General features: G+C 37.4%; 1 protein-coding gene across 1 annotated transcript; it reads left to right on the top strand.

Annotated features, from left to right (window-relative positions):
• The first annotated feature begins 1,733 nt into the window (after positions 1-1,733).
• Positions 1,734-19,247, top strand: LOC113237472 (zinc carboxypeptidase-like). The gene is made up of 9 exons (XM_026473963.1): positions 1,734-1,944; positions 3,044-3,174; positions 4,090-4,165; positions 4,311-4,467; positions 7,905-8,065; positions 9,628-9,715; positions 16,197-16,399; positions 17,157-17,244; positions 18,985-19,247. The coding sequence occupies exons 1-9, from the start codon at positions 1,786-1,788 to the stop codon at positions 19,185-19,187; spliced, it is 1,266 nt and encodes a 421-aa protein (XP_026329748.1). The 5' UTR covers positions 1,734-1,785; the 3' UTR covers positions 19,188-19,247.
• Positions 19,248-27,732: the final 8,485 nt, after the last annotated feature.

Genomic DNA, 27,732 nt, shown 5'->3' on the forward strand with positions numbered 1-27,732 from the left:
TTGTGACACTTGGACGTGCATAAAATATTCTTATTAACACACAAGCACTTCCTGTTACAGCACCGCTTTGTGCATAACAAACTTTGGACGTTGCCTAATGTACGTCCGATATTGTATAGAATATCTAGACTAAGTTTCTAATAGAGTTTATTTCATGAATTGACCGACTCTTCTAGGTATTGCATAGAATTTGTTTTGATAATATCAAGTGACGGGACGAACAAGCCAACTGTTATGTATAGGCGTGTCGCCTGGTGGTAAGCGACACGCCTATCCACAACAGTCGTTGCAGTGCCACTCAAAGCTTTATATCATAAAGATCAGAGGGGCACTACGCCTGTCACTCTGACACATAAGTTGACCAGTCCTATGTGCCTGTAATTTCACAATGCCGTAGTATTTTATTTTATATACGTTGCCGATAACAATTAACAACATTTCACGATAAACTGACAAGACAGGATCCTAATATGAGATTCTGGATTGTATCTACTGAATGTAATTGATAAATTTATTATTCAAAACAGGATCAAACTTCGTACGTTTTTACGTTAATGTCCGTCAATCCATGCAGTGTCGGGAATCAAGAATTTCTTCGTAAAAAATCGTTGATAAGTCCCATGCGCCTGTAATTTCACCAGCACCCTTAGGTACCCTTCAAAACCGAAACGCAGCTCGCATTACTGCTTGGCGACAGAAATAGGTAAGGTGGCAGTACTTCCTTGGAAAGGAGGGTACATCGTGTAGGCTCTTTTCGTGCACCCTTTTCATTCTAATTTCCTTTTAAATATAATTAAAATTAAATCCATAAAATGAATTGTTTGCGACACGTATGTAGCGTATATAGGAATGTTCTTTGGTAAATTAAAAATAAGGTAGGTATTTGCATAAGTAATTTTTGTAAGGCAATAATAATAATAACGCACACACTCAACATAGCCCCACAATAGGGAAACCCTGTGTCGCGGGTGCCATAGACACACACATAGACAACCACAAATTACACCCAAACTCACGAGAGAAATAAATGTAGGCATGTGTGTAACATAAAGTCTTTTTCATTTTCTAAACTGTATTTATTATATAGTTTATTTAGGTATATTTATATATACTAATATTCATGTGAGTATACTACTATATCGTCATTTATTATTTGATAAAATATGTTAATTTTTGTTTGTCTATGCAATTCAAATTTTGCAATAGGCACACTGCGTATCCCGCTCTGATTACCTTTCATTTATCTCAAAGGTTGTCTGGAAGAGTCGCTAATCGATATGGCCGCCTTAGCCCGCATTGATTTTAAGATGTCTATGTACTGTTTTTGTTCCTGTGTGTGAGTAATAAAGTGTATATCTATCTATCTACCTATCTTTTGTAAGGTTAATGTAGGTTGGTGTGCATTAATACGAGACATAACTTGTTGATGACTTTACCGTCATAATCAGCTGTGACCATGGGACCTGTAAATGGCCCGAAACGTTGGTTGGTTTGAAAAAACAAAGGTACGCAATTTAGATCTGAAATAGTTTAATTTCCAACATACATAATGACTAAGTTCCCATTTTACGAATACAATACCGTGTAATAAAACTTATTACGAAGTGGACGGTTATCTTTGGTGTTTACATAAAAATGTACATAACAAGAAAATATTGCATATTTACCTTAGCTGAAGCATGTGCTATTATCTATGCAAACCTAATATATAACTAGAACAGTGCGGGTGATCATTTTAAAGCGCAGTAGCTGTAAGCCACTAAACGCGGCACGGGATTTAGCAAAATGAATCTCCTAAAGTTTATTTTTCTTGTAATTTCAGTTGTGCATTTTTCGCAATGTGCTGTTGTAGAAGAATATAAGACGTATAAGGATTATAAGTTGTTTCAAGTTACCAGTCTAGATGGGGTGAAGGATTTGATTAAAGAATTTATGGAATTCGATGTAAGTACCTTCCTAATTCCATGTAATTGCTGAGATCTAAGAGATATATCTTTTAATGAAGGAGGCGCAACTTTGTCAAGCGATTTCGTGGAACTTAAACAGAACTTTATCACTTACACGGTATTAACAATAATGAACAAGTTGTAACAAACAGGTCCGAATATTTCAACTGGTTTTTGTACTAATATATAATAATATATAGCTTTAACAATGAAAAGATTTTGCGAATACTAACCGTACTAAGGCTGGGACAAGTTTAAATTAAGGTAAGTAAAGCAATAGTATTTTTTCATAACATTTACTCGTTACGTCAGTTGTAATATGAAGTGCAGCAAAATTAGGTGGTATTATCATCATACGTCTTTAGGGCGCTCATGGCTTTTTAGTTCCTTCTTTACTCCCCGCAGCTCGAAGTAGACCTCGCGCTAAATTCTATTTACAAAAACTAATATTAAATACAGTCGGCCCTTTACATTTATAATTTTTCTAAGTGTACATACGTATTAGGACAAATATGTAATATCTTTCTTTAGTCTATACATTGTTGGACTTCAGTAATGCTTTCAATATCATCTGTTTCGATATATTATTTGCGCTGCTAGTTTCTCTTGGCATATAATTAGGAGTAGTTCATTGGTTTCGAAGCTACCTGCATGGGCGTCGGCAGCGCCTTCGCTGTGATTCGCCTTCGATTCACCTTCTTCGTGGCGTAATGTTGTTGCTGGTGTACCAAAGGGGGCGTCTTATCTCCCCTATTATTTGCAATCTTCATTCCATCACCACTTCCTCAGTTCCTCATGCCACATCATGCAGATGATCTTCAAATTTATTCACAGTTCTTTCACGGTAATTTAACTAACTCTGCTTTTGTGGCATCCTCAATTATGTGTTTATTTTTTAAATTATCTTGTAACCCGGAAGTAACATGGAGAAATTGCTAACTAGCAATAAGGTCACCTGTGGTACTTGTCTTTTGTCATTTTTTGTTATATCCATATTCTTGTGTGCAATAAAATATTTGTATTACATTGTAGCTTTCCTTCCATTTTGTAAGTCTATTATATTGTAAATTTAGAGCTATAAACTATGCTAATTTCAGGATGCTCTTGTATATTCTGGCAACAAAACTTCAGCAGGAATTCTGGTGAAGCCGGATCTGGTGTCAATTTTCGAGGAACTGGTTACTATGAGAGGCTTAAACATGGAACTCTTGGTGGAGGACTATTCAAAGTTCGTACATTTTTGTTTTATTCTAATACTAAATTACTTTCATGGGCTGTGCAATATTGTTCCTTTCAGCGTGTCAGTAATATCAGAAAAACATGTTGTCGATGGAAAGATAAAAGTTGAGCGAAAATTAGTCATATAACGAATTAGTCTAAAAAGGCATGCGGTTTTTGTCACTGGCTAAACAATTTTTTTTATTTCTTTTAAAATGTCATATTGTCTGTGCTCAATTTAATAAGAATATTTTAGCGCGCATTCTGAGAATAGGAATAGAATAGAAAGTTTTAAGTTCATGAAAAAAGCCTAGAATCGTTAGGGCGCCGTATTTCATCATGATAATGCCAATCTTCTATTTACGAAGCTATCAAAACCCATCGCAGTTAGATTGGAACGTGTTACTTCATTCACCGTATTTGTCTGACGTAGCCCTTCCAGATTTTTATTACTGACGATAAAACTACCAAGCGACACTGAGAGCTGTATCATTTAAATGGGTAATTGGGCAAAAAAATTATGTTTATTTTTAAATGTTTTTCATTTATAGTTTGGTATCGCACGGACTTTTTGGTCAACCCTATATATCATGATTTGCATTTTATTCTTACACCAATCTGTCCATATTTCTTCACATTTTTGGCGTCTGAGTACTAAATATGGTGCTCTTTACTTTGTTACTTATTTATAATTGTTGTTGAGTGTGTGCGTTATGTTGAGTGTGTGCGTTATTATAATTCGCTCTTATTAGGAACCTACTCTATCTATAAAGCATTTTACGCTTTATCCTTTTACATTGACATGGTATTATTTTCACTTACACTAATGAAAGTGGTGAAGTTATGAATGACGTGAGTGGAGATCTATAATTTCTTCATAGTATTGTGTGTATATTTATAAGAAACCTTGAAATTATTCTTGCAGAATAATCGAGATGGAAAAACGCGAAATTCTTCGTAATGACGGATTTTCGTGGCATGCATATCATGATGTTGCTGACGTAAGTTAGAAGTACCTATGTTACCAATGCAAATTCAAAATGAAAATGTGATTTTTCCAGGTCTGATTTACCTCGGACCCGCAGAAATTTTATTTAGACTAGGAACAAATACTTACACTTACGAGTTTAAATTTTCATGTCATAGATTCACGACTACCTGCGAAACATGAGCCGAGAGTACCCCAATATGACGGAACTGATAATAGGTGGTCAGAGCTATGAAGGCAGACAGATTCTCGGGTTAAGAATCAACTCTCCTTCACTTCACAAGAAGGGGAAACCAGTCTTCTTTATTGAATCAGGTGATATTAACCTAAGGAAAGCACTAAACGACGTACATCATAGATTCCAACTCTCAGACTCGGTTTATGAATATTTAATGTATCTGAAATTCTCAAATATAGACCCAATTAAAGTAGTTTATAGTATACAAATTGATTTCACAGATAAATGAGACACAAAATTTCTTAACATAGCTGTGTTCATATAGACGCTGAGATCGTTATTTACTTAAACATTATAGTGAAATATTTGTGTTGAAACCAATAAAATTGAGCTGTCATATTCATGGAAAACTGTAACACCAGTATTACGCATTTAGTGCCAAGCGCTGCCAATAGATGGCCTGACTTATATTCTAAAACACGTAAGTCATTTAAAACTGTTGAGTTGGTTTGTGTGATATATTTGAATAGGAACTTAGTTCTTAAATCCTTGTTTCCACTTGGCTGAAAATCCAAGAATCGTTATGGGATTGCATGGTGGCTGCTTTCATGCGTGTCACGGTTTACTATAGGCGTACCATATGCTAACTGCCTCCGTGGCCTAACGGCTACCATACCAAACTGCCACGCAGAGATCCCAGGTTCGATTCCTGGGCCGGGAGAAACATTTGTATGGCCTACATTTATTTGTCTCGTGAGTTTAGGCATCATTTGTGGTTGCCTATGTGTGAGTCCATGGCACCCGCGACACAGAGTTTCCTTAATGCGGGGCTATGTTGAGTGTGTGCGTGTGCGTTACTACAGCTGTATCGTCACTTTATCTGTGAGTACCTTATGGTAGAATTACAACTATTCCGGGTAGTTTGGACATGAAACATTTTCTTAATTAAAGTAATGATTATTTTACTACGGTTGGTCTAAACCTGGCAGATAATATTCTCTCTTCACTAAATCAAGATCAGAAACACCTTGCCGCTGCTATGCCTATGGGAATAGTAATTCTTTTTTCATGCAACCAACAGATAGAAGTTGAATCTTTCATAAAACTATTACACAATGACAAGGTTTCAGGAATGGATGCCTTTAGTAATATTTTTATCAAAACTATCCAAAACTCGATAGTTCAGCCTCTAACTACAATTTACAACATGAGCCTATCACCTGGTATCTTCCCGCAAATCTGGAAAACGGCTGTAGTTTGTCCAATATATAAACACAGCCCCAAAAATGTGCCTGACAATTATCATCCAATATCTCTTCTTGGAGTATTTTCGAAGTTATTGGAGAAAATTGTCAATAAAAGACTTTTAACTTACCTAGAGTCTAACAAACTTCTATCTGATAGGCAATATGGTTTTCGGCATGGTCGTTCCACTGAAGATGCAGTGTCCCTGTTGACTTCTGTGGTGGCGTCTCTTTTGGACGGTTCACGTTGCTGCATCGGCCTGTTCTTGGATTTAGCCAAGGCATTTGATACCGCCTCTATCCCAATACTTTTGAGGAAGCTGGAGGGTTGCGGGATCAGAGGAACAGCTCTTGAATGGTTTGAGAGTTATTTGTCTGATCGTAAGGAATGTCTGAGGGTTGGCCAACATGTGAGCGACATTCGTGACTTTGGTTTCGGCGTCCCACAAGGAAGCGTACTGGGACCTACGTTGTTCATTATATTCATGAACGATATCAATCATTTTTCATGGTACTGACTTTTCATGGAACCACGGTGCCCGACATGGTCTATCTTTGTATGTCAAAAAGACTCAGAACATCTGCTTTCATAAGACCTCATCAACAGCTCCATTTTCACTACCTTCTATTATAGCACACACATGTTATAGAAGGGAGTAGGCGTGCTCCTGCGAAGGTCTAAGCAGAACCGATACTGTTAAGTATCTTGGTATTCTTATTGATGATAAACTTAAATATGACAGCCCCATAGCTTTCATGTCGGGTCGAGTAAGAAAAACGGCAAATATTTTAAGAATGCTCCGGGATGTAGCTACGCCGGTGGTGCTAAAAATGACTTATTGCGCCCTTTGTTAGTCCCTTCTTACGTTTCGCATTTCTAGCTGGGGTGGTGCAGCGAAAACGCACTTGTTACAAGTAGAGAGAGCCCAACGATGTATTCTTAAAACTATGCTGAAAAAGCTCCGACGTTACCCGACCGCAGTCATACCCGCTCACGCGATACATGCAGCCGTAGACGCATACCATACCTAGAGGTGCCGGTGATGATTTTATACCGATTTATCGAATATCGAAGTTATAACAGGTAAAAGAACTAATATTATTTGCTATTTCGGTAACTACACTAGCAAACCATAAAGTTATTAATGCCTGGGTCTGTCATTTAAAAAAAAAATAAACAACTTCAAAAATACGTCACGACCATCGTGTGTGTTATTGTTTGGGCTGGTGATTTCGGTGTTTATTTATTGAAAACATACCGTAAGTAGCGTTTTTTAAGTTTACCCTGAATATAAATGTTTATAAACTATACTTTAAGGAGTAATTTCATGGTAAACGTTAGAACCACTCAAACGGAATATTGTCATATGTATCCAAGTACACCAAAAATTTCATTAGTGCTTTTTAAGAGCAGGATTTGCGGTGTATTATTGCATTTTATTTGAGATCTTTTTGTTGGTAGTACGGAGGGTATTTATTTAGCAATGCAGAATAATAATTTTTATTTATAAAAACTTGTATTTAAACTGAATGCTTTTCTAATTTGCGAAATGAAATAGCCGCCATTTTGCGGTAGGAGGAGCGCATCGCTTGAGCGGCTATACGAGGAGGCTGGTTTTCTCAGCGTTTGCAAGCTCTTCGCTCTTAAGATTGCAATCAAAACATGCAAGTGCTTCGATCAAATGACTACAGTGCTTTGATCAAAAAACGTGTATTTCATGTCCAGCTCCGTATCATACACAATTCTTTTGCTAAAAGATTTCACCCGTTTCTATCCGCATTCCTATACAACAACGTCCTTAGATGTTGTGACATAAAACTCAGTTCAGTATTCGACGCTAAACGTGTACTGCAGAACTGGTTGCTTGATTTGTCTTACGATTTTGTTGAAAATTTTATTAATTGTATGTTGTAGCAGCATTTCATTTCATTTTATTTTATTGATTTTATTAATTTATAAAATTGCAGAAAATCTTGTTCATATTTTTAAATATATATTTATCACATTTATTTTTATATCGATTTCTTTTCCTTTTAGAGGCTAATATGTAATGTATGAAAATTGTATGTCTGTGACCTCACGATTCAGGCTTGCCTAGTGTGAGGACCGTGGTAAATTTGAAACTGTAAACATGTTTTGTGAAATAAATTTTATTTTATTTCATTTTATTTTCTATCTGCTTACTTTTACATCTGATCGGTGATTTCTTTAATGCGTCCGACAGTTTCTACAAAATTAATTTTCTTTTAGATTCATGAAAGCGATCCCCAAAAAGCCAAAGTTGTTAATACCGATAATAAAAACTTACCCTGTATACTCGAATATTCAGGCATCCACGCTCGCGAATGGATCGCTCCCGCTACGACGACCTACTTCATCAACGAGCTGCTGACCAGCTCTGATCCTCATATCATCGCCATGCGAGATCAGCTCGACTGGCATATCTTCCCTTCTGTCAACCCTGATGGCTACCAATATAGCCGCAAATTTGTAAGTTTTGTGAATGGAATTGTATACAGGCTATAACGAAATAATTGCGACCATGCTTTAGCTGGATATTATTCGTATTGTTTTTCCTCGCATAACAAAAAAATTATAATACGAGTAGATTATGTTAGGGACAGACAGGTACCGACAGACAGCAGAAGCTTGTGTTACAGATCTCTCATCGAAGATATAAATATAAATTTACCGAAAAACCACACATATTACTTGGTCTCAAACTACTATTCCCTGTGAGTACCAGAGCAACGGAATTAACTCCGGGGCACTATCAGAACATCCAATCCAGAAGTAATTAAGAAAAGTTTATTTCCTAAATTGGTCCAACCCAGACTCGAAGCCAGGAGCTTCTGATCCAGCGCCCACAGTACAAACCATTGGGCCACCGAGGTCGACAATGTTTGAGAACTTAGATTCAAAGCATAAAATAAATGAGGCTGTAACTCATCTTTAGTTCCTCGTAAACTGAACATGCTAAAACATATGTCTTTATGGAGGTCTATGTTTTTAATGAACTTTCTTTGTTTCATAATTACCAGCTAAAATATAGTCCGAATGTTTTTATTACGACTGTATTGCCTTTTAACAAACTCAAAGATATACAATTTACCACTTGGAATGGCACATTTACACCAAGTCGTCAGGCGACCTCCGTTTGCCCACCGAAGCTGTAAATAGTGAGTCGTCTGACGACGGCGGTATTTTGCGGCCGAAGTCGACCGAAACGAGGGCGAAGTAGTCTGCCGAAGGCAACTGACGGCTCAGTGTAAATACGCCATTATATTTGAATATGCATATTATCTATGGAAATTTGAGAAAAAGGCGACAAATTATTATTTCCTATTAAGCATTTGTATTAAGTATTTGTTATTGTCTCAAAAAATAACATTGTAGTTGTATTTTGTAGGTACTTACGTATTTAAATACTTTAGCCATTTAAAAAATAAACATGCGACAACCTATATTTGGAATGTTTAGAAATCAAACAGTAAAAAAGAAATTTTATACGCATTAGTAACGACATTGGTACGTCCACAATAAGAAAACGTTCATACTTTAGGTAAATTAATTCCCTCAATTCCGATCACTGGTGATCACTATGTATCATGCATCACCTGATGTGTGGTCATGCACCAGGTGTTATTATCACATGAAAGTCATAAGACAAATAAAGTATGAAATTATATACATGTATGTGAAATTTTTCAACTCTTCTATTTATGCATAATCTCTCAGACACGTTGTGATATCGTATCGTGAATTTTTACGTTGCTCGTCGTAGCAGGACCCGACGTGGTATCGTGTTTATGTGTAAGAGCTCCTAGACACGACAGTCGTTCAACGATAAAATAAATGTACACGACACAGAATCGACAGATAGGCGTGATGTGAACAGGCGCGATAGTCGTGCAAGGATAAATAAAACTGTACGACATAATTGGAATTCGCCCTTATGTCCACTCTTAATAAAGACAACATATTAGTTTTGAAACGGCCGCTTGCTTTTACGTTCATTATAACCGCAACAGCAATTGTTTTTATAACAATAGGATCGTATGTGGAGAAAAACCCGTTCCAAGTCCGCAAACGGTTGTCGGGGTGCGGATCCCAACCGCAACTGGGACTACAATTGGATGAGTAAGTATATTTGTTTTTACTTGAAAACACATTCATTTTGAATTTTGTTACAGTTTGCTAACCTTTCTACCTAAAAGCTACCTCTCGTTGGTCGACCTCTTGTCTCTTTCTTTCTCTACGTTTCATGCCTATAGTAAGGTCTATGCAAAGAAGAGCTAAATAACAGTATTATTTGTATCCAAGGTTCGAAATTATCAAGATTCATTTCCTTTGATAATTTTCCAATATACATCCGATAATTATCCATGCTGATTCATAGTTTAGTAGCAGTAGGTATCTTGTGAAACAGTTCGTCCAAGGAAATGCTGTCCCGTTACCCATTTCTGGCGCCCAGCAGTATTGTGAGCATTGCTGCGGCCTACAAATCTCTGTAAATCAACTGTCATGGACAGGCGTGTCGCTAACCACCAAGCGCACCAGTTGTTCGTCCCGTCACTCGATATCACAAAAAAAAAATTTTGTCCCTTGAATTTAAAAAATTAAAATAGTTTCTAAAGTATTGTAAAAAAGGCATCTATAATATTATTAATTGTTTTATTATTTAAAGATTACAAAATGTTATAATTATTAGTATAAAGATCTAAGAAAAAAAAACCTTCGATTCTGGTTGATTCGAAAGTAAAAAAATACATAAATTAAAATTTAAAATCTCCCGATAGTGTACCCCAAAAAGTCAATAAAATCTCCACTTTATATAGTGCAATAAAGTCATTCCATTTTTATCAACTTGGATTTCCACAATGTAACGCCTTAATCTATTAAATATATATTATATCTACACACATACATAAACCCTCTGTGATGTTTTCAAAAACCGCAAATTACGACCAGCTTAAAGATAAACTGTTTTGTTAGAACAAATTTCTTATCTGTGAAAATGTATCTGTGTAACATCAAATTCGATTTTATTATTACATTCAAATTTCGAACATCTCTGAAAAACAAAAAAATTTGATTCAACCTCAATTCTAATATCAGCCGAGATGAAGTTTTATTCAAAATGAAATGTCAATATCGAACAATTTTGACAAATTTCACACGTTACTTGATAAGGAACGATATGATAGTTGGGGCTGATTCTAGTTTATCTATGAATTATATAAAAACTACAGTTGTGTGACATGCGTGAGAAATGTTTTTATTTGCCGCCATTTCGTCAGACGTAACATGCGGTGCCTGAACACATAATAGAGAGCTTATAATTATACAGATAAAGCAGTGTATGTAACTGTACATAATTAGACATTAAAACACCCGCGTGATGTTTTTATATAAACCCACACTCGTATTTTAATACCTTTCATTATGTAATAGTCACATAAACAACTATACTTTTCCTGTTTTTTATAATGTAGTGCTGATGCTTAGAATAATAACGCATAGAATGATAGTTTCATGTCAAACGAACTGTCACAAGTGAGGCAAAAATCAAATTCACGTAGGCTGGTTTTAGTAAATATTTATATAAAAATACAAGTTGAAACGCGTTACTTCCTTGTGGAATGTGATGTTTGTATCTATTTTATGTTTGTCTGACGTATTTTTACACTCATTTACCACACATTTCGTCATTTTTAGCTAAAATTCTTGAGCTGTTCGCGGTGCAAGTTGACCTTGAGCACTGACGGCCCGCCCGCTCGTGTAGGCCCATTGGGAGCGCTTCAATTTGCCTCACTTAGCGTGTGCGGACTAGGTTTCTATGCATTATTATTCTAAGTGCTGATGCTTAAATATAAGCGAGCTGTTTTTGTAACTGTGGGTTATAAATTATTTTTTATGTAGAGCTCCTTATTAAAAAGTTTGTCCTGTGAAGTACTGCCACCTTTTTTATTTCTGCCGCCAAGCAGCAACGTGAGCACAGTGACGTGATCAGAGCGTTTCGGTTTTGAAGGGTTAGGGTGCTGGTGAAATTACAGGCACAAGGGACCCTCAAATCTTTCTTGTTTAAAGCTCTGAGAGGCACTGCAACTGTAACAGACACAAGCGTTTCTCTTACCATCAGCGCACGACTATTTGTCCCGTCACTTGTCAATCATAAAAAAAGATAGAATATTGTTTCTACAATCGGATTGAAAGGTATTACTTATTAAAGTTTTCAAAGGTTTTAAAGTTTTTAAAGGGTTTCCCTCAGAGACAAGTTTAAGGAGACTGGTATCATGATTGTGGCATCACAGTACATTTACTCAAATATATTATATGCCCGGAAAAATATACATAACTTCAATAAGAAAGAAGATATCCATAATATTAAACTTAGAGCTAAGTCCAAACTCATGGTACCACATTTCGTTTAACCAAGGTAAACAACTCTTTTATGGGGAACTGTATACGTTTTTACAATAAGATTCCGGAGCATATATTAAGTTTATCATTTCCTCAGTTTAAAAACTACATTAAAAATATTTTGATCGAAAAATCATATTACAAAATTAAAGACTACGTGTTAGATAAAAATGTACGGAAAGACGACACGGCTCCAGAATCCACACAAATTTGATTCAAAGTGTATTCCATAGCATTTAAGTTTATTTGAAAAGAGCAATCCCTAGAGTTTCTTGCTCGTTCTTCTCAGGGAGGTCAGCGTAGTAAACGAGCAGTAGCTTAAATGTGACGTTTTCAAGTGTAACTTTATTTTACCTATGGAATAAATAATCTTTGACTTTGAAAAAGTACCATTGTCAAGTTGTTTCATGATTTATACATATTACATACTGATTTGCACTGTTAATTTCCTTATTTTAGTCGGTAAGAAAGCGATTCGATTAAACTGATGTCATCTTTTCTTATCAAATTAAAATTAAAGCGCTATATTTAGTATACTAAACAGGGTACTCCAATAAAATTCAAAATTTTTTAAGCTAAAACTCGTCAAAACCAGTTTGATGAACCTAAACACGTTAGTTCTATTCTAATAATATTCTTAGTATTTTCTAATTACCAATAGATGTCGCTAAATTAAAAAAGCCGTAATCTTATTTGATCCTCAAAAATATAAGAGATCTATTGTAAACGTGCGCTCTTTTAAATAAACAATATTTTTTTCACCTCACTGGCTCGGAAAGACTTTCCTTATAAATGTTCGTGGAAAAGATTTTTGAAATTCGAATTTAACAATGGACTTTGGCGCACCTAACTTTTTCTTTCGATGAAAAAAAAACAATGATACATTCCACCACATTCAAATATGCGATTTGTCATACATTATCCCTAGAAAGATAACCTACGCCTCAGAGGCGCCCGCGCGCAGTTTCATTCGCTGTCTCTTTCTAACGAGAGTTCGTATCCAGTTGACCTTTTCTGTTAGCTTAGTAGTCGGTTCGCCGCGTCGTGGGATGGTCGTTTTGATGCGGTAAGTACCATATTTTTGGAGTTATGGCTAGGCGATGCGCTCCAGGAGCGCATAGTTATCTTTTGTGTGACTTTGGGGAAAAGTAAGATATGAGTTACATTTACATAAAAAGTTTAGAAAATTGTTTTTTTTATTTGTTTTAGTATAAAATCGATGCGTTTTCACTATGACGAGCCGAAGAATATTAACCGATGATGATATTTTTGCATTGGTGGCTCAAGATGAAGAAAATGAGCGCCAGGAAAGTGACAGTGAGACTGAAGATCATTTGAGCGTTGATGACGTACAGAGTGATCAGGAAGACGAATTTATCGATGACGAGCCGTTGGAAGATTCTATTGATACTCTAAATCAAGACGATGTGACACCGCCTGTAACTTCTGAAAACCCTGAACCTTCCGAAACATCACGTCATGATCGCCGAATAATTATTCCTGCCCGCCGCGTGATTAGGGGTAAGAACCAATATTGCTGGTCTACTACTAAAGGACAAAGTCGTGGGAGGATATCTGCCATAAATATAGTTCGCAGCAACAGAGGTCCAACGCGCATGTGTCGCAATATAAGTGATCCACTACTATGTTTTAATTTGTTTATCACGGACGAAATAGTAGATGAGATCGTCCGTTGGACGAATGTTGAGATGTCTGTAAAACGTCATGATAACATGACTAAAGCTACTTTCAAAGATACGACTGAGGCAGAAGTTCGAGCTTTGTTTGGAATACTGACCTTGAGTGCTGCTATGAAAGACAATCACTTGTCTACTGAAGAGCTGTTCGATAGTAGTTTTTCGGGAACAAGGTATGTGACAGTGATGAGCAGGGATCGTTTTGATTTTCTGATTAGGTGCCTCAGGTTTGATGACAAGTCTCTTCGGGCATCTTTGCGAGAAGAAGATCCTTTCATTCTCATCAGAAAAGTATGGGAATTGTTTATAACTCAATGTAGATTGAATTATACACCAGGGGAGCATGTCACAATCGACGAACAATTGTTGGCGTTCCGAGGACGGTGCCGATTTCGCATGTATATCCCCAATAAACCCAATAAATATGGGATTAAAATCCCTATGTTGTGCGACAGCGGAACAAAATATATGCTGAATGCAATGCCGTATATTGGGAGAGCTACGAATACCAATGGATTGCCACAAGGAGAATATTATTTTAAAGAGTTATCTCGGCCCCTGCATGGTACAAACCGGAATATTACTTGTGACAACTGGTTCACCTCCGTTCCTCTTGCAAAATCTCTTCTTCAGGTACCTTACAAACTGACTCTTGTTGGTACAATCCGATCCAATAAACGCGAGATTCCCGAAGAGTTGAAAAATACCCGATCTCGAGCCGTAGGCACGTCGATGTTCTGCTTTGATAGAAATTTGACCCTGGTCTCGTACAAGCCGAAACCCTCTAAGATGGTGTACCTCCTATCGTCGTGTGATGAAGAAGGTGTCATCAACTCAACAACCGGTAAACCTGAAATGATCATGTTTTATAATCAGACTAAAGGCGGGGTGGACACTTTTGACCAAATTTGCTCCAACATGTCTTGCTCAAGGAAGACAAACAGATGGCCCATGACTATGCTATATGGCATACTGAACATGGCTTTTGTCAATTCATACGTCATATATTGTCACAACGTCCTTTCGAAAAATGAAAAGCCTCTAAATAGAAGAAATTACATGAAAACATTCAGTACCAAATTATCAGAACCATGGATGAAAGTTAGACTTGAAGCTCCTACTTTGCCGAAACGTCTTCGAGATAATATTGAAAATATTCTACCCAAACCAGCTGTGCAGAACTCCGCTGAGGATGAAGAAGAACCTCCAGCTAAGAAAAGGCGGTATTGCGCCTTTTGCACAAGTAAAAAGAAGAGAATGTCGAAGATGACGTGCGCCAAATGCAAAAAAACAATTTGTGGAGAGCACAAAAATGATGTTTGTTATGAATGCCTCTAAACCAAATTTTTGCCAAATAAAAACTAATTACTAAGGCTGATTATGTTATAGTTGTTATGTGTAACAAGTGATTTAATTAGTTTGTAAGAAACGAAGTATTTTTAAAAAAAAACCTATTTAGAAAGAAGACTGTTAATTTTGTTACATTTTTCATAGAGGTTTACTGAATTAAGTTTAAATTTTGAAATATATTAATATTTCCCTAAAAAATGTTTTTTATTATTAGTTCATTAACCTGACATTCAAATAATTAGGTCAGTAAATAAAATAGGCAGGTAAATAAATAAATAAAAATCATATATATGTCATGCGCCTCCGAAGCGTATGGTTATCTTTTGTGTACATTAAAATAAGGTTATCTTTCTAGGGTTATATAAGTAATATGAATCCGTTGGTAATTTTTTTATTCTTATTATTGTTGTCATTACATTCACAACTATAACTAATTATGTTTATTAAAACTGATTTGTTATAGTTTAACTGTTGTTCTTTCATCTACCATTTTCCTCGCTATAGTGAGGTAAAAAGTGTGTTTCGCTCGGCAGCTACGTTGTTTTGCGTCAAACAACGTCAGGTTTCAATATAAACACTCGCGTCAAACAACGACGTCGCAGCCTCGCATAACAAACAACTATTTTATGTTTGATATGTAGGTATATTAACTCTTCCGTCTATATTGGTTGATCTACAGATAAATTATAAATGAACTACATTCAAGGTAACACTATCATGATGTTTAAGCATAGCTATAAGCCGGCGAGTGACAGAAGCGAATTTGCTTGCGTTTCTGAACATGGTTTCAGGTTTTTTATGCTCAATTGTCTTAGTTTTAAGGCATATATTATAAGGCAACATGAAACTATTAAAAAAAATATACAAGTTAAACATTAGCTCAGAACAGATTAACACATACATTGATTTAATTTATGTCTCAGAGAAAAAGGGTCAATCATTAAAAACGATGACCGTTTAGATTATTTTGCCTGCTGATTTTGCAAATTTAAAATGACCATTTGAATACATGCCATAAAAAATACCTATAATAATTAACATATAAAGGGTCTTCTCGAAATGTATTAGTTATGCGCTTTTTACTCTGTGTCTCTTTATATTCTAATGTAACGTTACTTCTGATAGTACGTTTATCTTAACCTTGATTGCAGAAAGTGGTGCCTCAAGCGACCCGTGCGATTACCAAACCTACGCAGGAAAAGAACCCTTTTCAGAAATAGAAACCCGATCTCTCTCTGAATACATCAGGACGTTAGAAAACCTGCGAGCATACGTCGGTTTCCACTCTGATGTTCAAATGTTGCTGTTGCCATATTCGGATTCAACAGAGCATATGGATAATTATGATGATTTGGTAGGAAAAATGGATTATTATCATATACCACCTGATCATCTTACTTACAATTTCAGGTATATTGGGAGGAAAGGTCGGGGCGTTTAGGTATAGTAGAAAAAATCACAATGGGAAGAACAGATATTCAGTTTTAAAATTTGGCACAGTAAACCGTGTTAACCTAATGGTTTGACCTATCACCTCTCAAACAGAGGCCGTGGGTTCGAATCTGGGCCTGTGAGTTTTTCGAAATTTAATACATCATTAGTGAATGACGTTTGAAGAACTAAGAACTTTTTAAACCAATTCAATCTTTACTTACATTACATTACATAAATTAAACTTAACTGACTTAATAAATTTAACTGCCTCCGTGGCCGAACTATAGAGGTTACTACGGACTGCCATAGAGGTCCTGGGTTCGATTCCCGGGCCGGGAGAACTATGTGTATGGCCTACATTTATTTCTCTCGTGAGTTTAGGTGTAATTTGTGGTTGTCTATGTGTGTGTCCATGGCACCCGCGACACAGGGTTTCCCTAGTGCGGGGCTATGTTGAGTGTGTGCGTTATTATTATTATTATTATTATTATTATTATAAATACAAATTTCAACCAGACAGCTTGAATTTCTTTACTTTTCTATTCAATGCGTAAGAAGACTCTCAGAACCAAAAGGTCGGCTAGGGGGTCAGGAATATTACCGCATCGACTGTACTAATGTAAGAACCTCAGTACCAAATTGTTTTACCGTTGAACTCAAAGAATTTTCTCATGCAGGTTACAATCGGGAAAACATCTTTGGACTACGGTTACAAAGTGAATAGAGAAAAATACAACGGACCTGCAACTGCTGCTGAAATTCTGTGTAAGTTGCACATCTTCCTCCAGATGATTACATTAGCAGTAGAACTCTTTGTGAAAGAATTCGTCAAGGGAAGTACTGCCACCTTACTAATTTATGCCGCCAAGCATTCAGTCATGGATATCTCCCTCCTGATGGATAACTGCCTCCGTGACCGAACAGTTACCAAGTCGGACTGCCACGCAGAGGTCCCAGGTTCGATTCTCCAGCCGAGAGAAATATTTGTATGGCCTTCATTTGTTTCTCTTGTGAGTTTGGGTATCATTTGTGGTTGTCTATGTGTGTATCCATGGCATCTATAACATGTGCGTGCACAGGATCCTTCTAAGTTCAGGTTCTGACCCCAGATCAGCCAGTGTACATGGTTGTCACAGACCGTTGCCACAGACTTCATCTGATTCTCTAGATGCTAGTGCCTCGGGGGAGCCTGTCATGCATAGGCGTGTCGCTTACTACCAGGCGCACGAGTTGTTCGTCCTGTGGCGTGGTATGGACGCGCACCCGCTTCGGCGCAGACGTACGGGGAGAAGGCGAAGGCAGTTCGCTGCTCGCCTGATCCCCTAGTGAGACCAGCGGGCTCTGGACAGGGACTCCGGAGCCTGCATTGCACGGCCTCACTCGTCTGGGGGGCGGGTCGGAGGACAACCGACTCGCCCCTCCGTTGGCGCGGGAGCCCTGGCGTAAGCTAGGGTGGCCGGGCGGCGTCGTGGTGAATGTTCACTGATCCCACGGCGCCGACTCAACCGGCGAGAGGAAAAGTCGGGGGGGGTTTTGTTGGGGTAGGCCCTCCAGGCTGGAGGGAGAGTCCCCACATAACCCCTGAGTCTCCCTGGGCTCAGGGGTATCCATAAAGATTTCCCCCCGTCAAAAAAAAAAAAGGGTACGGCGGGCGTCCGGGCCAAGCCCTCCGCCAGTCCTCACGGGTGTCTCTGGCGGACCCAAACTTGCGCATGGATGGAAGGTTGTGGTTAACTGCAGGGACGAACACGTTCTTCTGACCCGGTGGTGTGTGACCGGGGCGTTTGTCTCGTGTGCAGCTAGCTTGTCTTAGTAGCGGTCTAGATGAGGGCCTGACGCGAGAAGACGCGCGGGGTACGTGAGTTGCCCTTTAAGTCGGTGGCTATGTCCGGGCATTGTTGCAGGACATTGCCACTTGGCATCTCCGGCACTAGCCCGGAGAGCTAATAGAGGATGAGCTAGACATTTTCAGGTCCCTCCGGCCGCGTAGGAATTTGGGAATTGGAGTGACGCCGTTCATTCAGCGTTAGGAAGTGAGCGTGCCTTACAGCTCCGCCACCAATTAGGAGATTTGGTAGTCGGCTTAGAGTCGGCGGCTCAGCGGTGGTAACCGTTAGTCGTGCGGAGCGTGACGGGAAGTGAGCGTGCCTGCAACTCCGGTACCTATCTGGAAAATCGGGAGGGTGCTGTACGTGCACCCGTGGTGGCTCACCTAGCCTTCCAGAGAACCGGGCGAATTACGTGGTAAACGTACTGATCCGGGCTAGGACCTGACTTAGATTGTCCCTGTGCGAGCTCGCTCGCACAGATCACAGTGCCCTTCCCGCATAACCAAGAGGTTGATAGGGAGAGGCACTATAAACAAAACTTATGTAGAATGATATGAGACTGACAATCAACACCACAATTCAATTTCTTTATGAAGGCTTTTCCATCCAATGTTATCGAAAGGCACTAAATGTAATTACACCCTTAATCTCATAACAAACCATTACAAATCAACAGATATGGTATCAGGTGGGAGCATGGACTGGGTACGCAACACCCTTGCCACTCCTCTGGTGTACACCTATGAGCTTCGAGGAAAAAACTTCCACTGGCCTCCCTCAAGGATTCCTGAACAAGGTGACGAGGTCACACAAATGATGCTTGGGCTGGTCACAGAAGCTAACAATATGGGTTACTTTAAGACTAAGGTTTCCAAGTAATAATCCATTTCATTCTCAAATAAATGTGTATAAATTTATAAATATATACAGGCAAATTTAAGCTGTACTAATAATGATTATTTTTATTCTAAACCTTTCGTTTTTATTTACCAATGTTTGAGTACATTATTAGATACAATCTTCGGAATTTTTGCTAGGACAGACTTAAAAGTAACATACCAAACAGTTAAACGTGAATAAATACTACTTGCAATTCGAAAATAGACAATACAATTGATAACTTGAATGAACGTCAAACTTATAAAGAGAACTAACTCGTATCAACATAAAAAAGAAAAAAATAACAGTAATAGAAATATAATAATATGCAGGTTATGCAACACGGAGGGAAAGTACTTTAAATATTGTAGACAGAATATTTTGCTTCATGAAAACATTTCTTTTTTTAAAAGTAAGTACATAAGTACAAGTACATTACACGTCTTTTTCCTGTGAATTATATAATTACTTCCATCCAAAGGTTTTCTGGCAGAAATCGCTTAAAGTGATAAGACCGCCCATTGTACCACTGCTTATTTTTAATTTAATTATATTGTACATTTTTTTAGTGTACAATAAATAATTTTTATATTACATTGTATTGTACATCATTCAAAGACTTAAAAATGCTGGCCTCACCTGGAATCTTTAAATATTAAATAATATCCCCATGAATCAAAATATCCTATCTACAATATTTATGGTACATTATTGCAGAGGAATTATTGCAGAGGAGAGGTAAGGGATGGCTGGACGAATGTGAGTTACAAGGCCAGCGAAGCGTTTTATTAATACAAGTCAAGCAATCCCCGTTCCCACCGAGGTATTCATAGTGCTTTTCTGAAACAATGTGAGGAAATAATAACAGACTAAAGGGATGAAGATAAATAATATAAGAAATAAAGAATAATTAATTAATATAAAATAAAGAATACCAAAACCATTGACTTACAATTGTATGGACGTCGGATCCGCGCTAAAAAGTGTCCGAACTTATAGGGCGTTAAAATCGTACACAGAGCGTCATTCACGCTTTAGTTTTCGTTTGTTCGACTGACAGCGAAGCAAGCAAAATTAGACAGTACTGCGATGACATTACAATTTAAATTCAACGTTTTAGCTTTTTCATATTCGTTTACATGTCATTACGTTTAAATAGGTTGACATGGGACATTTTTTCGTGGTTTTTGTATTAGACCCGCCGTCCATTTATTTGTAAGTCAATGACCAAAACACTTTATTTTACCCCCTTTTTCTTTTCTTTTTTTAAAGTAAGCAGTACATGTAGGTATTTTTAATTCTCGCAATTACGAACACTGGGTAGTTGGCTGCAAAGTTTTTCTTTTGCCTGTTTACATAGTTCATTGTTAGTCAATTGTTAATAGACAGATTTAAAAGTTTATAGCAACGGACATTATTGGATTTTCATTTTCATACTTACTTTGCAGGCCTTGGCCGGAAAGAAGTTGCACGGTCCATAAATGACAAACTTATTGTTCGTTTTTTGAAAGTATACTAATGCAAACATTTTCGAACATGTTTGACAGTAATCTCAGTACAGAGTACTAAAAAAACCGACCTCAAAAGTAAGTGGAATTACGTCTATATGCTAAGTTTTATTGAAATATCCCCTAGTTCGCGACTATACAGGACTTGGCACTGGAGATAATAAAAATCGGTCCTCACTACTCAAAGTATATTGAGAGAAAAACGCCTTGAATTGGAGAAATAGCAAAATCAACCATTAAAGTAATTGCTCCTAAATTAAAGTTAGGCGCCATTTTTAAAAATGAATCTTCATGCGTGAACAGCCACCCTTCGAGGTGGATGCTTTTCTTCAAAATGAAATGGGACCACTATGGAAGTACCCCCTTTCCAACAAAAAAAGAATCATGAAAATCGGTTCACAAATACCAGAGTTATCGCGTAACATATATACAAAAAAAGAACATACAGACGAATTGAGAACCTCCTCCTTTTTTGAAGTCGGTTAAAAAGTACCTAAGTACTTTTTCTCCGTGTCGCATAGTCGTGTGACATTCTGTGTATTGGGTTTACTACAATAGCATCACAATTGTAGCAAAAACGAATTGTCGAATTAAAAATCACGGTAAAAAAGGAAAGAAATTTCGATAATTTTATTAATTGACAGTTATTATAACAGAAGAACTAGTTCCCACAATGTCAAACGGGGAACACAGACGGAGGCTGAAAAACACAAAGACGGACTCAATTTTTATCTGGACTTTACTTTTTTCATCCACATATTGTATCAGAGTAACTCTTAGTTAGTAAATAGGTCATAATTATAATATTTACATTGTTTGCATATTCTTGTAGTAATAAAGCTCCTTGTGAAAGAGTTCATCCAAGGTAATACTGCCACCTTATCCATTTCTGCCGCCAAGCAGTAATGCGCACGTTACTGCGTTCCAGGTTTGAATGTCCCGCCACCCTTAGTGCTGGTGAAGTTACAGGTTTACATTGCATATTAATTAAATTACATGAGACTTCAACTTATGTCTCAGGGTGATCAGGGGCATTGCAACTGTTATGGACAGCCGTGACGCTTACCACCAGGTATTGATGAAAGAGACTCAGTCTTTTAAAGCGTTTTATAACAACTCGGCTCCAATTTACAGGACTCGATTTTTAAATTAAGACTGGGAGTTCGAGTCTTTATAGACTCAGTCGTTATACTAAAAACTTGAACGACTTAAACGACTCGAGTTGTTTGCAAAGGACTTATACCTATTTTATATCTTATTAAACCCGAAGTTTATAAATAAAAATGACGTAAGTAGTATGTAGTAAATAAACACATTTATTTACTTATAATAAAAATCGTAAAATAATCACCTAGTGGGGATGAATGAAATCACGCCATACGACTCATGCCTCGCGACTCCCGAGGCTATGAGGCGCCAGTCGTTTTAGTTGTTTTAGGGCCGTATTCCAGAACTCTACTCAATACTGAAGTCAGGACTTGAGTATTGCAGTGAGCACTGAAAATCATACTCAAGTCCTTGCCATTAGGGTCGTATTTCCAGTGCTTGAAATTATACTCAAGTCTGCTCAAATCCTGACTCGAGCATTGAGAAGAGTTCTGGAATACGACCCCTTAGTCTTTTTGGTAGTTTTAGTCCTGTAAGTCTTTTAAGCTTCCTAAGGTTAACAGACTTCGACTCGAATTAGTCTTCAGTTTTAGTCTTATGACTCAAGACTTGAGGGTTAAAAGACTAGACTAGTCGTGAAGAGTTGAAAATTAATCGAAGTTTTTTAAAAGACCTTAAAAGACTAAGTCTCTTTCATCACTACCACCAGGCGCACGACCTGTTCATCCCGTCACTAAGTATTGTAAAAAAAGTAAAAAAAATAAATTAAAGATTTTATTGAATATTTACATATTATTGAATGTTTTACTAGCACAAAATTAATTTATCTTTTGTGACGTTACTCCATGCTATAATTACTACTTCTACTTTTTTTTATCTTTATTTATTTAGGAACTTATAAACAATGTATATGCCAGTTCCATCGTACCCTAAACTATAGTTTACATGTCTAGGTGGCGCTGTTGGAGAGCCGATTCAACAAATAGTAAATGTTTTTTTGCCTGTTTCGTGTGGGGATTGCTTAATATACAATTTATAGCACCTAAGGATGTTCGCTGGATCTGCAGGTCTCTCATCAACGCCGCCCTCTGTAGTTCGTACACTTGTTATAATTAATTAATACTAATTCCTTCGATCTGACATGACTTAAACCTGCGTCTAGTGGCCCTAGTAGTAAGTATCACAAAACTTTCAACATATTTTGTAAATTAATACCGTAGGAGTAAAACAACATTACATTTAATAAAATCAATATTATATTTATACAGCGACATCACACGTCAGTGTCTGGTAGCTGCAAACATACGAGCTCAGTGAGAAGGTTTGTTAGAATCCCACAGGCGTCGCTTCCAGCGATAAAAGCTGAAAAAACCCAGTACAAAAGATCTTTAACAAACACATAGAGAAATTCGTTAGGTTTACAGACTCGATCTGAGACTCTTTTGGTAGAGCGGTGAACATAATTTGGTCAAATACAGACCGTGTCTCGAATCCTGACAGATTGAAGAAATTGTCCTTGGTGTTCAATCTTTATCCTATGTTAAATAAGATATGATACTGTTCTTAAAGTAAAATATCCGATCACCTTTTTATGACTTATAAGATGTGAACAATCATTATAAAAAATAAGAACATACATATATTAGAAATCCACCACAAGAGGCGCATTGTAGGTAACCTATGATGAAAATAAATAAAACTAATCAATTTTTCACTGCTATCCCAAAGGAATAACACCAAAAGCATGCCAGACAGAACTCCGCGAAGAGCGAGCCTCGTTCACTTGAGTCTAGATGCACCGGGAGGGATTATGCTCAATAGCCCCCTCTAGCATTGTCGTTGGAAAAATTATTATCTGCGCCACCGGGGTAGCAATTCTTCCCAGTTGTTTCCTTCGGCATCATGCCAGAAAGGATAACAGAGAAATGTTTTCCCTAATCGCAACCGGGGCTGGAAATTGATACGAGCACGTCCCTCTTATCTTTTTCTGTATAAGTGCTGGTATGCCAAAACAAAAATAAATAAATATCAAAAGATGTAAAAAATGTAAAAATTAAATTTTGCAAAAAGACATTTCGTTGTTGTTGTTGTTGACATTTGTTGTTGTTGTGGATATTCGCAGATTCGCACGAAGCGTTGCACTTTTTATTACATTTTATAGCGAACGACTATGGAGTGGAATTTACTGCCTGACCTTTTCAAGGGGAGAGTGAATATGTATTATTGAGGTGTGCATGCTCGATCTTCAACCTCATCGTCACTTTCCATCAGGTGAGACGAAGGTCAAATGCGCACTTAATTTTTAATTAAAAAATAAATAAAAGACATACGTAATAATTATTACATACGTAATATTATTAAGTATTAGTGAATATCACATATTTATACAGGGTGGAACAGAATGACCAATAATGCCGAAAACATTATAATTATTAAAAAACGCTACATAACACGTAACCATCGAGTATGTAACCAAAAATAGAGACGAAATGCCCTTTACTTTGCTTGAAAACTATTCTGCCAAATCAATACGGTGACAACTGCGCTCCGATTGGTCAGCCCAAATTTGAAACAATTGACGGGTGTCGTTAATTGTTTTACTTCAAATTGACCAGTTTAACTTGAGCTTTGCTATAATGGACGAAAATTGAAAAATTACATATTTAATACTTAATTATCGATGAAATGTGATTCCGTTCGTTTTGTAATTAGATGTCTTGCTGTTTTTCCCACACCACCGAATGGAACAGCCCCCCATTATTAGAGATATTATCTTTATTACAATAAATACGGAATAATTTTGGAATATATTATTTGGAGACGTACACACAGGTCAGTTGTAGGCGCTGTACTATTTCAACTTTGTAATTTGTGATTTCAGCGCAAACGAGAGTCGATATTTAAAAGTAATGGAAGGGAAGAGCCAGGAATGGATGGCCCTTATTCCATCTCTTTTTCTGGTTATATACTCGATGCACGTAACATATTCTCTTTGGATATAGCATGACTTAGGTGGCGTTAAAAATTCACGTAAACGTCTGACTCTTACAAGACGCAATTATTTTTATCAAAACAAACTGAACAGCTCTTGATGTAAGTGTAAATAAACACTTTATCGATTATGTCTGAAATACAATCGATAAATGAGGAACGTGTACTATTACAGATATCACAATCTTACGATGTAGCTGATGTCCATTGATAACGAGAAAAGATTTTTTTGGACAATAGATATTTTAGTTTTCTATAGACAACGAGGAAGCGACATCGTTACAAAATCAAGAAAACGCCATTTGGCATTTGCCAGATTGGTCCCCAGGTACTTCATGTATTTTATTGTCATAGCTACTGTCACTCGTATTTTTTTCGTTTAATGTTTGTCAGTCTGGTGTAGGGACAAGATGATAAATCTTAATCCATTAACAAACACAATTGTTTCTCTCGCGACAAACTGTGGTAACAAGTGTTAGGCAAATTTCTTCAGTTTAAGTTTATAAAGTTTATAAGGCGAGTGGGCAAGTTTTAAGTAGCAGTAGAGCTCCGTGTGAAAGAGTTCGTCCAGGGAAGTATGTCACTTTTCCTATTTCTACCGCCAAGCACTAATATGAGATTTACTGTATTCCGGTTTGGAACTGTGAAATTACAGGCACATGTCAATTTACGCTCAGGGTAACGGGTGCAGTGGCAGTGTTCTTCAGATCTTTGTGATTTAAAACTATGAGTGACACTGCGACTGTTAAGAATAGACGTGTCGCTTATCACCAGGCGCACGACTTGTTCGTCCTGTCGCATGGTATTATAAAAAAAATGGTTCTTGTCTAAGTAATCTCATTCATAATATTTTTTTTTGTAAATATTCTTAATAATAATATTTTTCAGAATTTAATGACGAATAACCTTTTATTGTTTTAAATCAGTCCCAATGGTCCCATACCTTGATTTTTAAATTTTCAAACTACGTAATATCGTAAAACTCACTCATAAGTTTCTAGCAGCTCGCCCATGCAAAGTTGCTAGCGGGCGATATTGTCCATTAGTAGGTAGTAGTTCCTTGCTATAACCGGGAGAACCGGGAATCTATAATCGCAATACCGGGACCTATTGGACCTCGCCAAAACCTGGATTTTCCGATTTTTCCGGAACCGGAAATTCTCGGAAGCAAACTCTAGCTGAAAATTATGAAAGAAACTTTAATGCCTAGGTAGGACTCGCAATCATGGTCTTCGAATGGATGAACAACTTATATCCGAACAACACTTTTCAGAAAATAGGTCCCTTGGCGTTCCGAGGTCCCAACATAATCTGGAAAATTGTTTAAATACCGATTCAAACTTGTAATGTATTTTTGTTTGCTATGGGTTTTTGTTTTGGCCCCACAAACCACATAAATGCTAGGTTTTTGCCCCATTTACCAGGCTGGAGTAGCTCTGCGACACTGCTTTCGGCCATCGTCTTTAAGACTAGGTAGCCGAACGGTTACCATGCTGGACTGCCACGTGAAGCCCCGGGTTCGATTCCTGGGCCTGGGAGAAATATTTGTACGGCCTACATTTATTTCTCTCGTGACTTTGGGTGTAATTTGTGGTTGTCTATGTGTGTGTAGCAACCGCGATGCAGGTTTCCATAGTGTGGGGCTATTGCTTCCGAGATGTGTTGAACTTTCACTGCCTGTGCAACACTATCATGTTTTCTCACCGCACATGTCCCTTAATAATGTTTTAACTGTAATATTAAGATCGAACACTCAGAAAAAACACTCAGAAAAATTCCTTCGATCCGGTCGGATTCGAACCGACGTCTTCTTGCATACCGTGCCAGACGCTATACCAACTAAGCCACGGAACGAACCAACGGACCTCACGAATTTTTCTATGTGCTTGCGTCGTGTCTTTGTATTTGGTCTTTCAACGACTTTTTAGTCGTAGCGCCACCTTTGAGAAATCTTTGACAGATTTATCACCCAGTTAGTACCTTTACAGCTACCAGTCCTGGCGAGAGATGTCGCTATTCACTGTTAGTATTTATTAACTTTTTTTTTGTGAGTGTTCGATCTTTGTATTAATAATTGTAACAAACTAGTGGAGTAATTTCACAAAAAAATAATTGAATATCAATTCAATAAAAATTTAATGTAATATTAAGTTTATTGAAATCACGATGTTCTACTACCGTGATATTCAATTACTTTTGTGAAATTACTCCGCTAGTTTGTTATAATTTATAAATACAAAGATCGTACACTAAGAAAAATTTCTTCGATCCAGCTGTAAAAGAGTGGCAAAAAATCCCGCAACTCATTTGGGAATACTATTTGATCGTATGTTTAACTAGAGCAGTAGAGCTCCTTGTAAAAGCGGTCGTCCAGGGAAGTATTGCCACCTTACTTATTTCAGCCATTGAGCAGTAATTTACTAAGTAAAATTGCGTTCCGGTTTCGAAGGGTAAGGGTTCTGGTGTATGTCTCAGAATGACGAGCACTGTGGCAGTTGCCCTAAGATTTTTGCAATTAAAAGCTCCGAGTGGCACTACAACTGTGCTATGGACTGTGATTCCGTAATACAGCCTATCCTAATTGTATACGTTAATAGGATTCCTTTAAAAGGCATTAAATAGCGTATTATAAACCTTATTATATTATTTAAATGAATCAAAGTTTATCATCCATTGGAAGACCAAGAATGCGAACACAGTCCTGCCTTAAAATTAAAATTCCTTAATATTGAAACAAAGACCGAACAAACAAACATAAAATCCGTCGATCCGGCTGGATCCGAACCACCACCTGTTTGCTAGATCGGGCTAACCGCTCTCCCTGCAGAGCTACGAAACAAATCAGCTCGAATTTCTCTATGTGCTCGTTGCCGATCTTCATTTTTTTACGTTGCATTATCACATATATTATCTGTCTACGTCATGAGGTACGCTGATTT

The sequence above is a fragment of the Hyposmocoma kahamanoa genome, unplaced genomic scaffold, assembly GCF_003589595.1.
Source record: "Hyposmocoma kahamanoa isolate Upper Pololo Valley unplaced genomic scaffold, ASM358959v1 93, whole genome shotgun sequence".
NCBI classification, from domain to species: Eukaryota; Metazoa; Arthropoda; class Insecta; order Lepidoptera; family Cosmopterigidae; genus Hyposmocoma; species Hyposmocoma kahamanoa.

What these genes read in the sequence shown, in the direction of transcription:
- LOC113237472 (XM_026473963.1), top strand. Translation starts at nt 1,786, where the DNA reads ATGAATCTCCTAAAGTTTATTTTTCTTGTAATTTCAGTTGTGCATTTT. An exon ending in CATATCATGATGTTGCTGAC is followed by an intron (nt 4,166 to 4,310) that starts GTAAGTTAGAAG and finishes TTCATGTCATAG; the next exon opens with ATTCACGACTACCTGCGAAA. An exon ending in AGTCTTCTTTATTGAATCAG is followed by an intron (nt 4,468 to 7,904) that starts GTGATATTAACC and finishes TCGAATATTCAG; the next exon opens with GCATCCACGCTCGCGAATGG.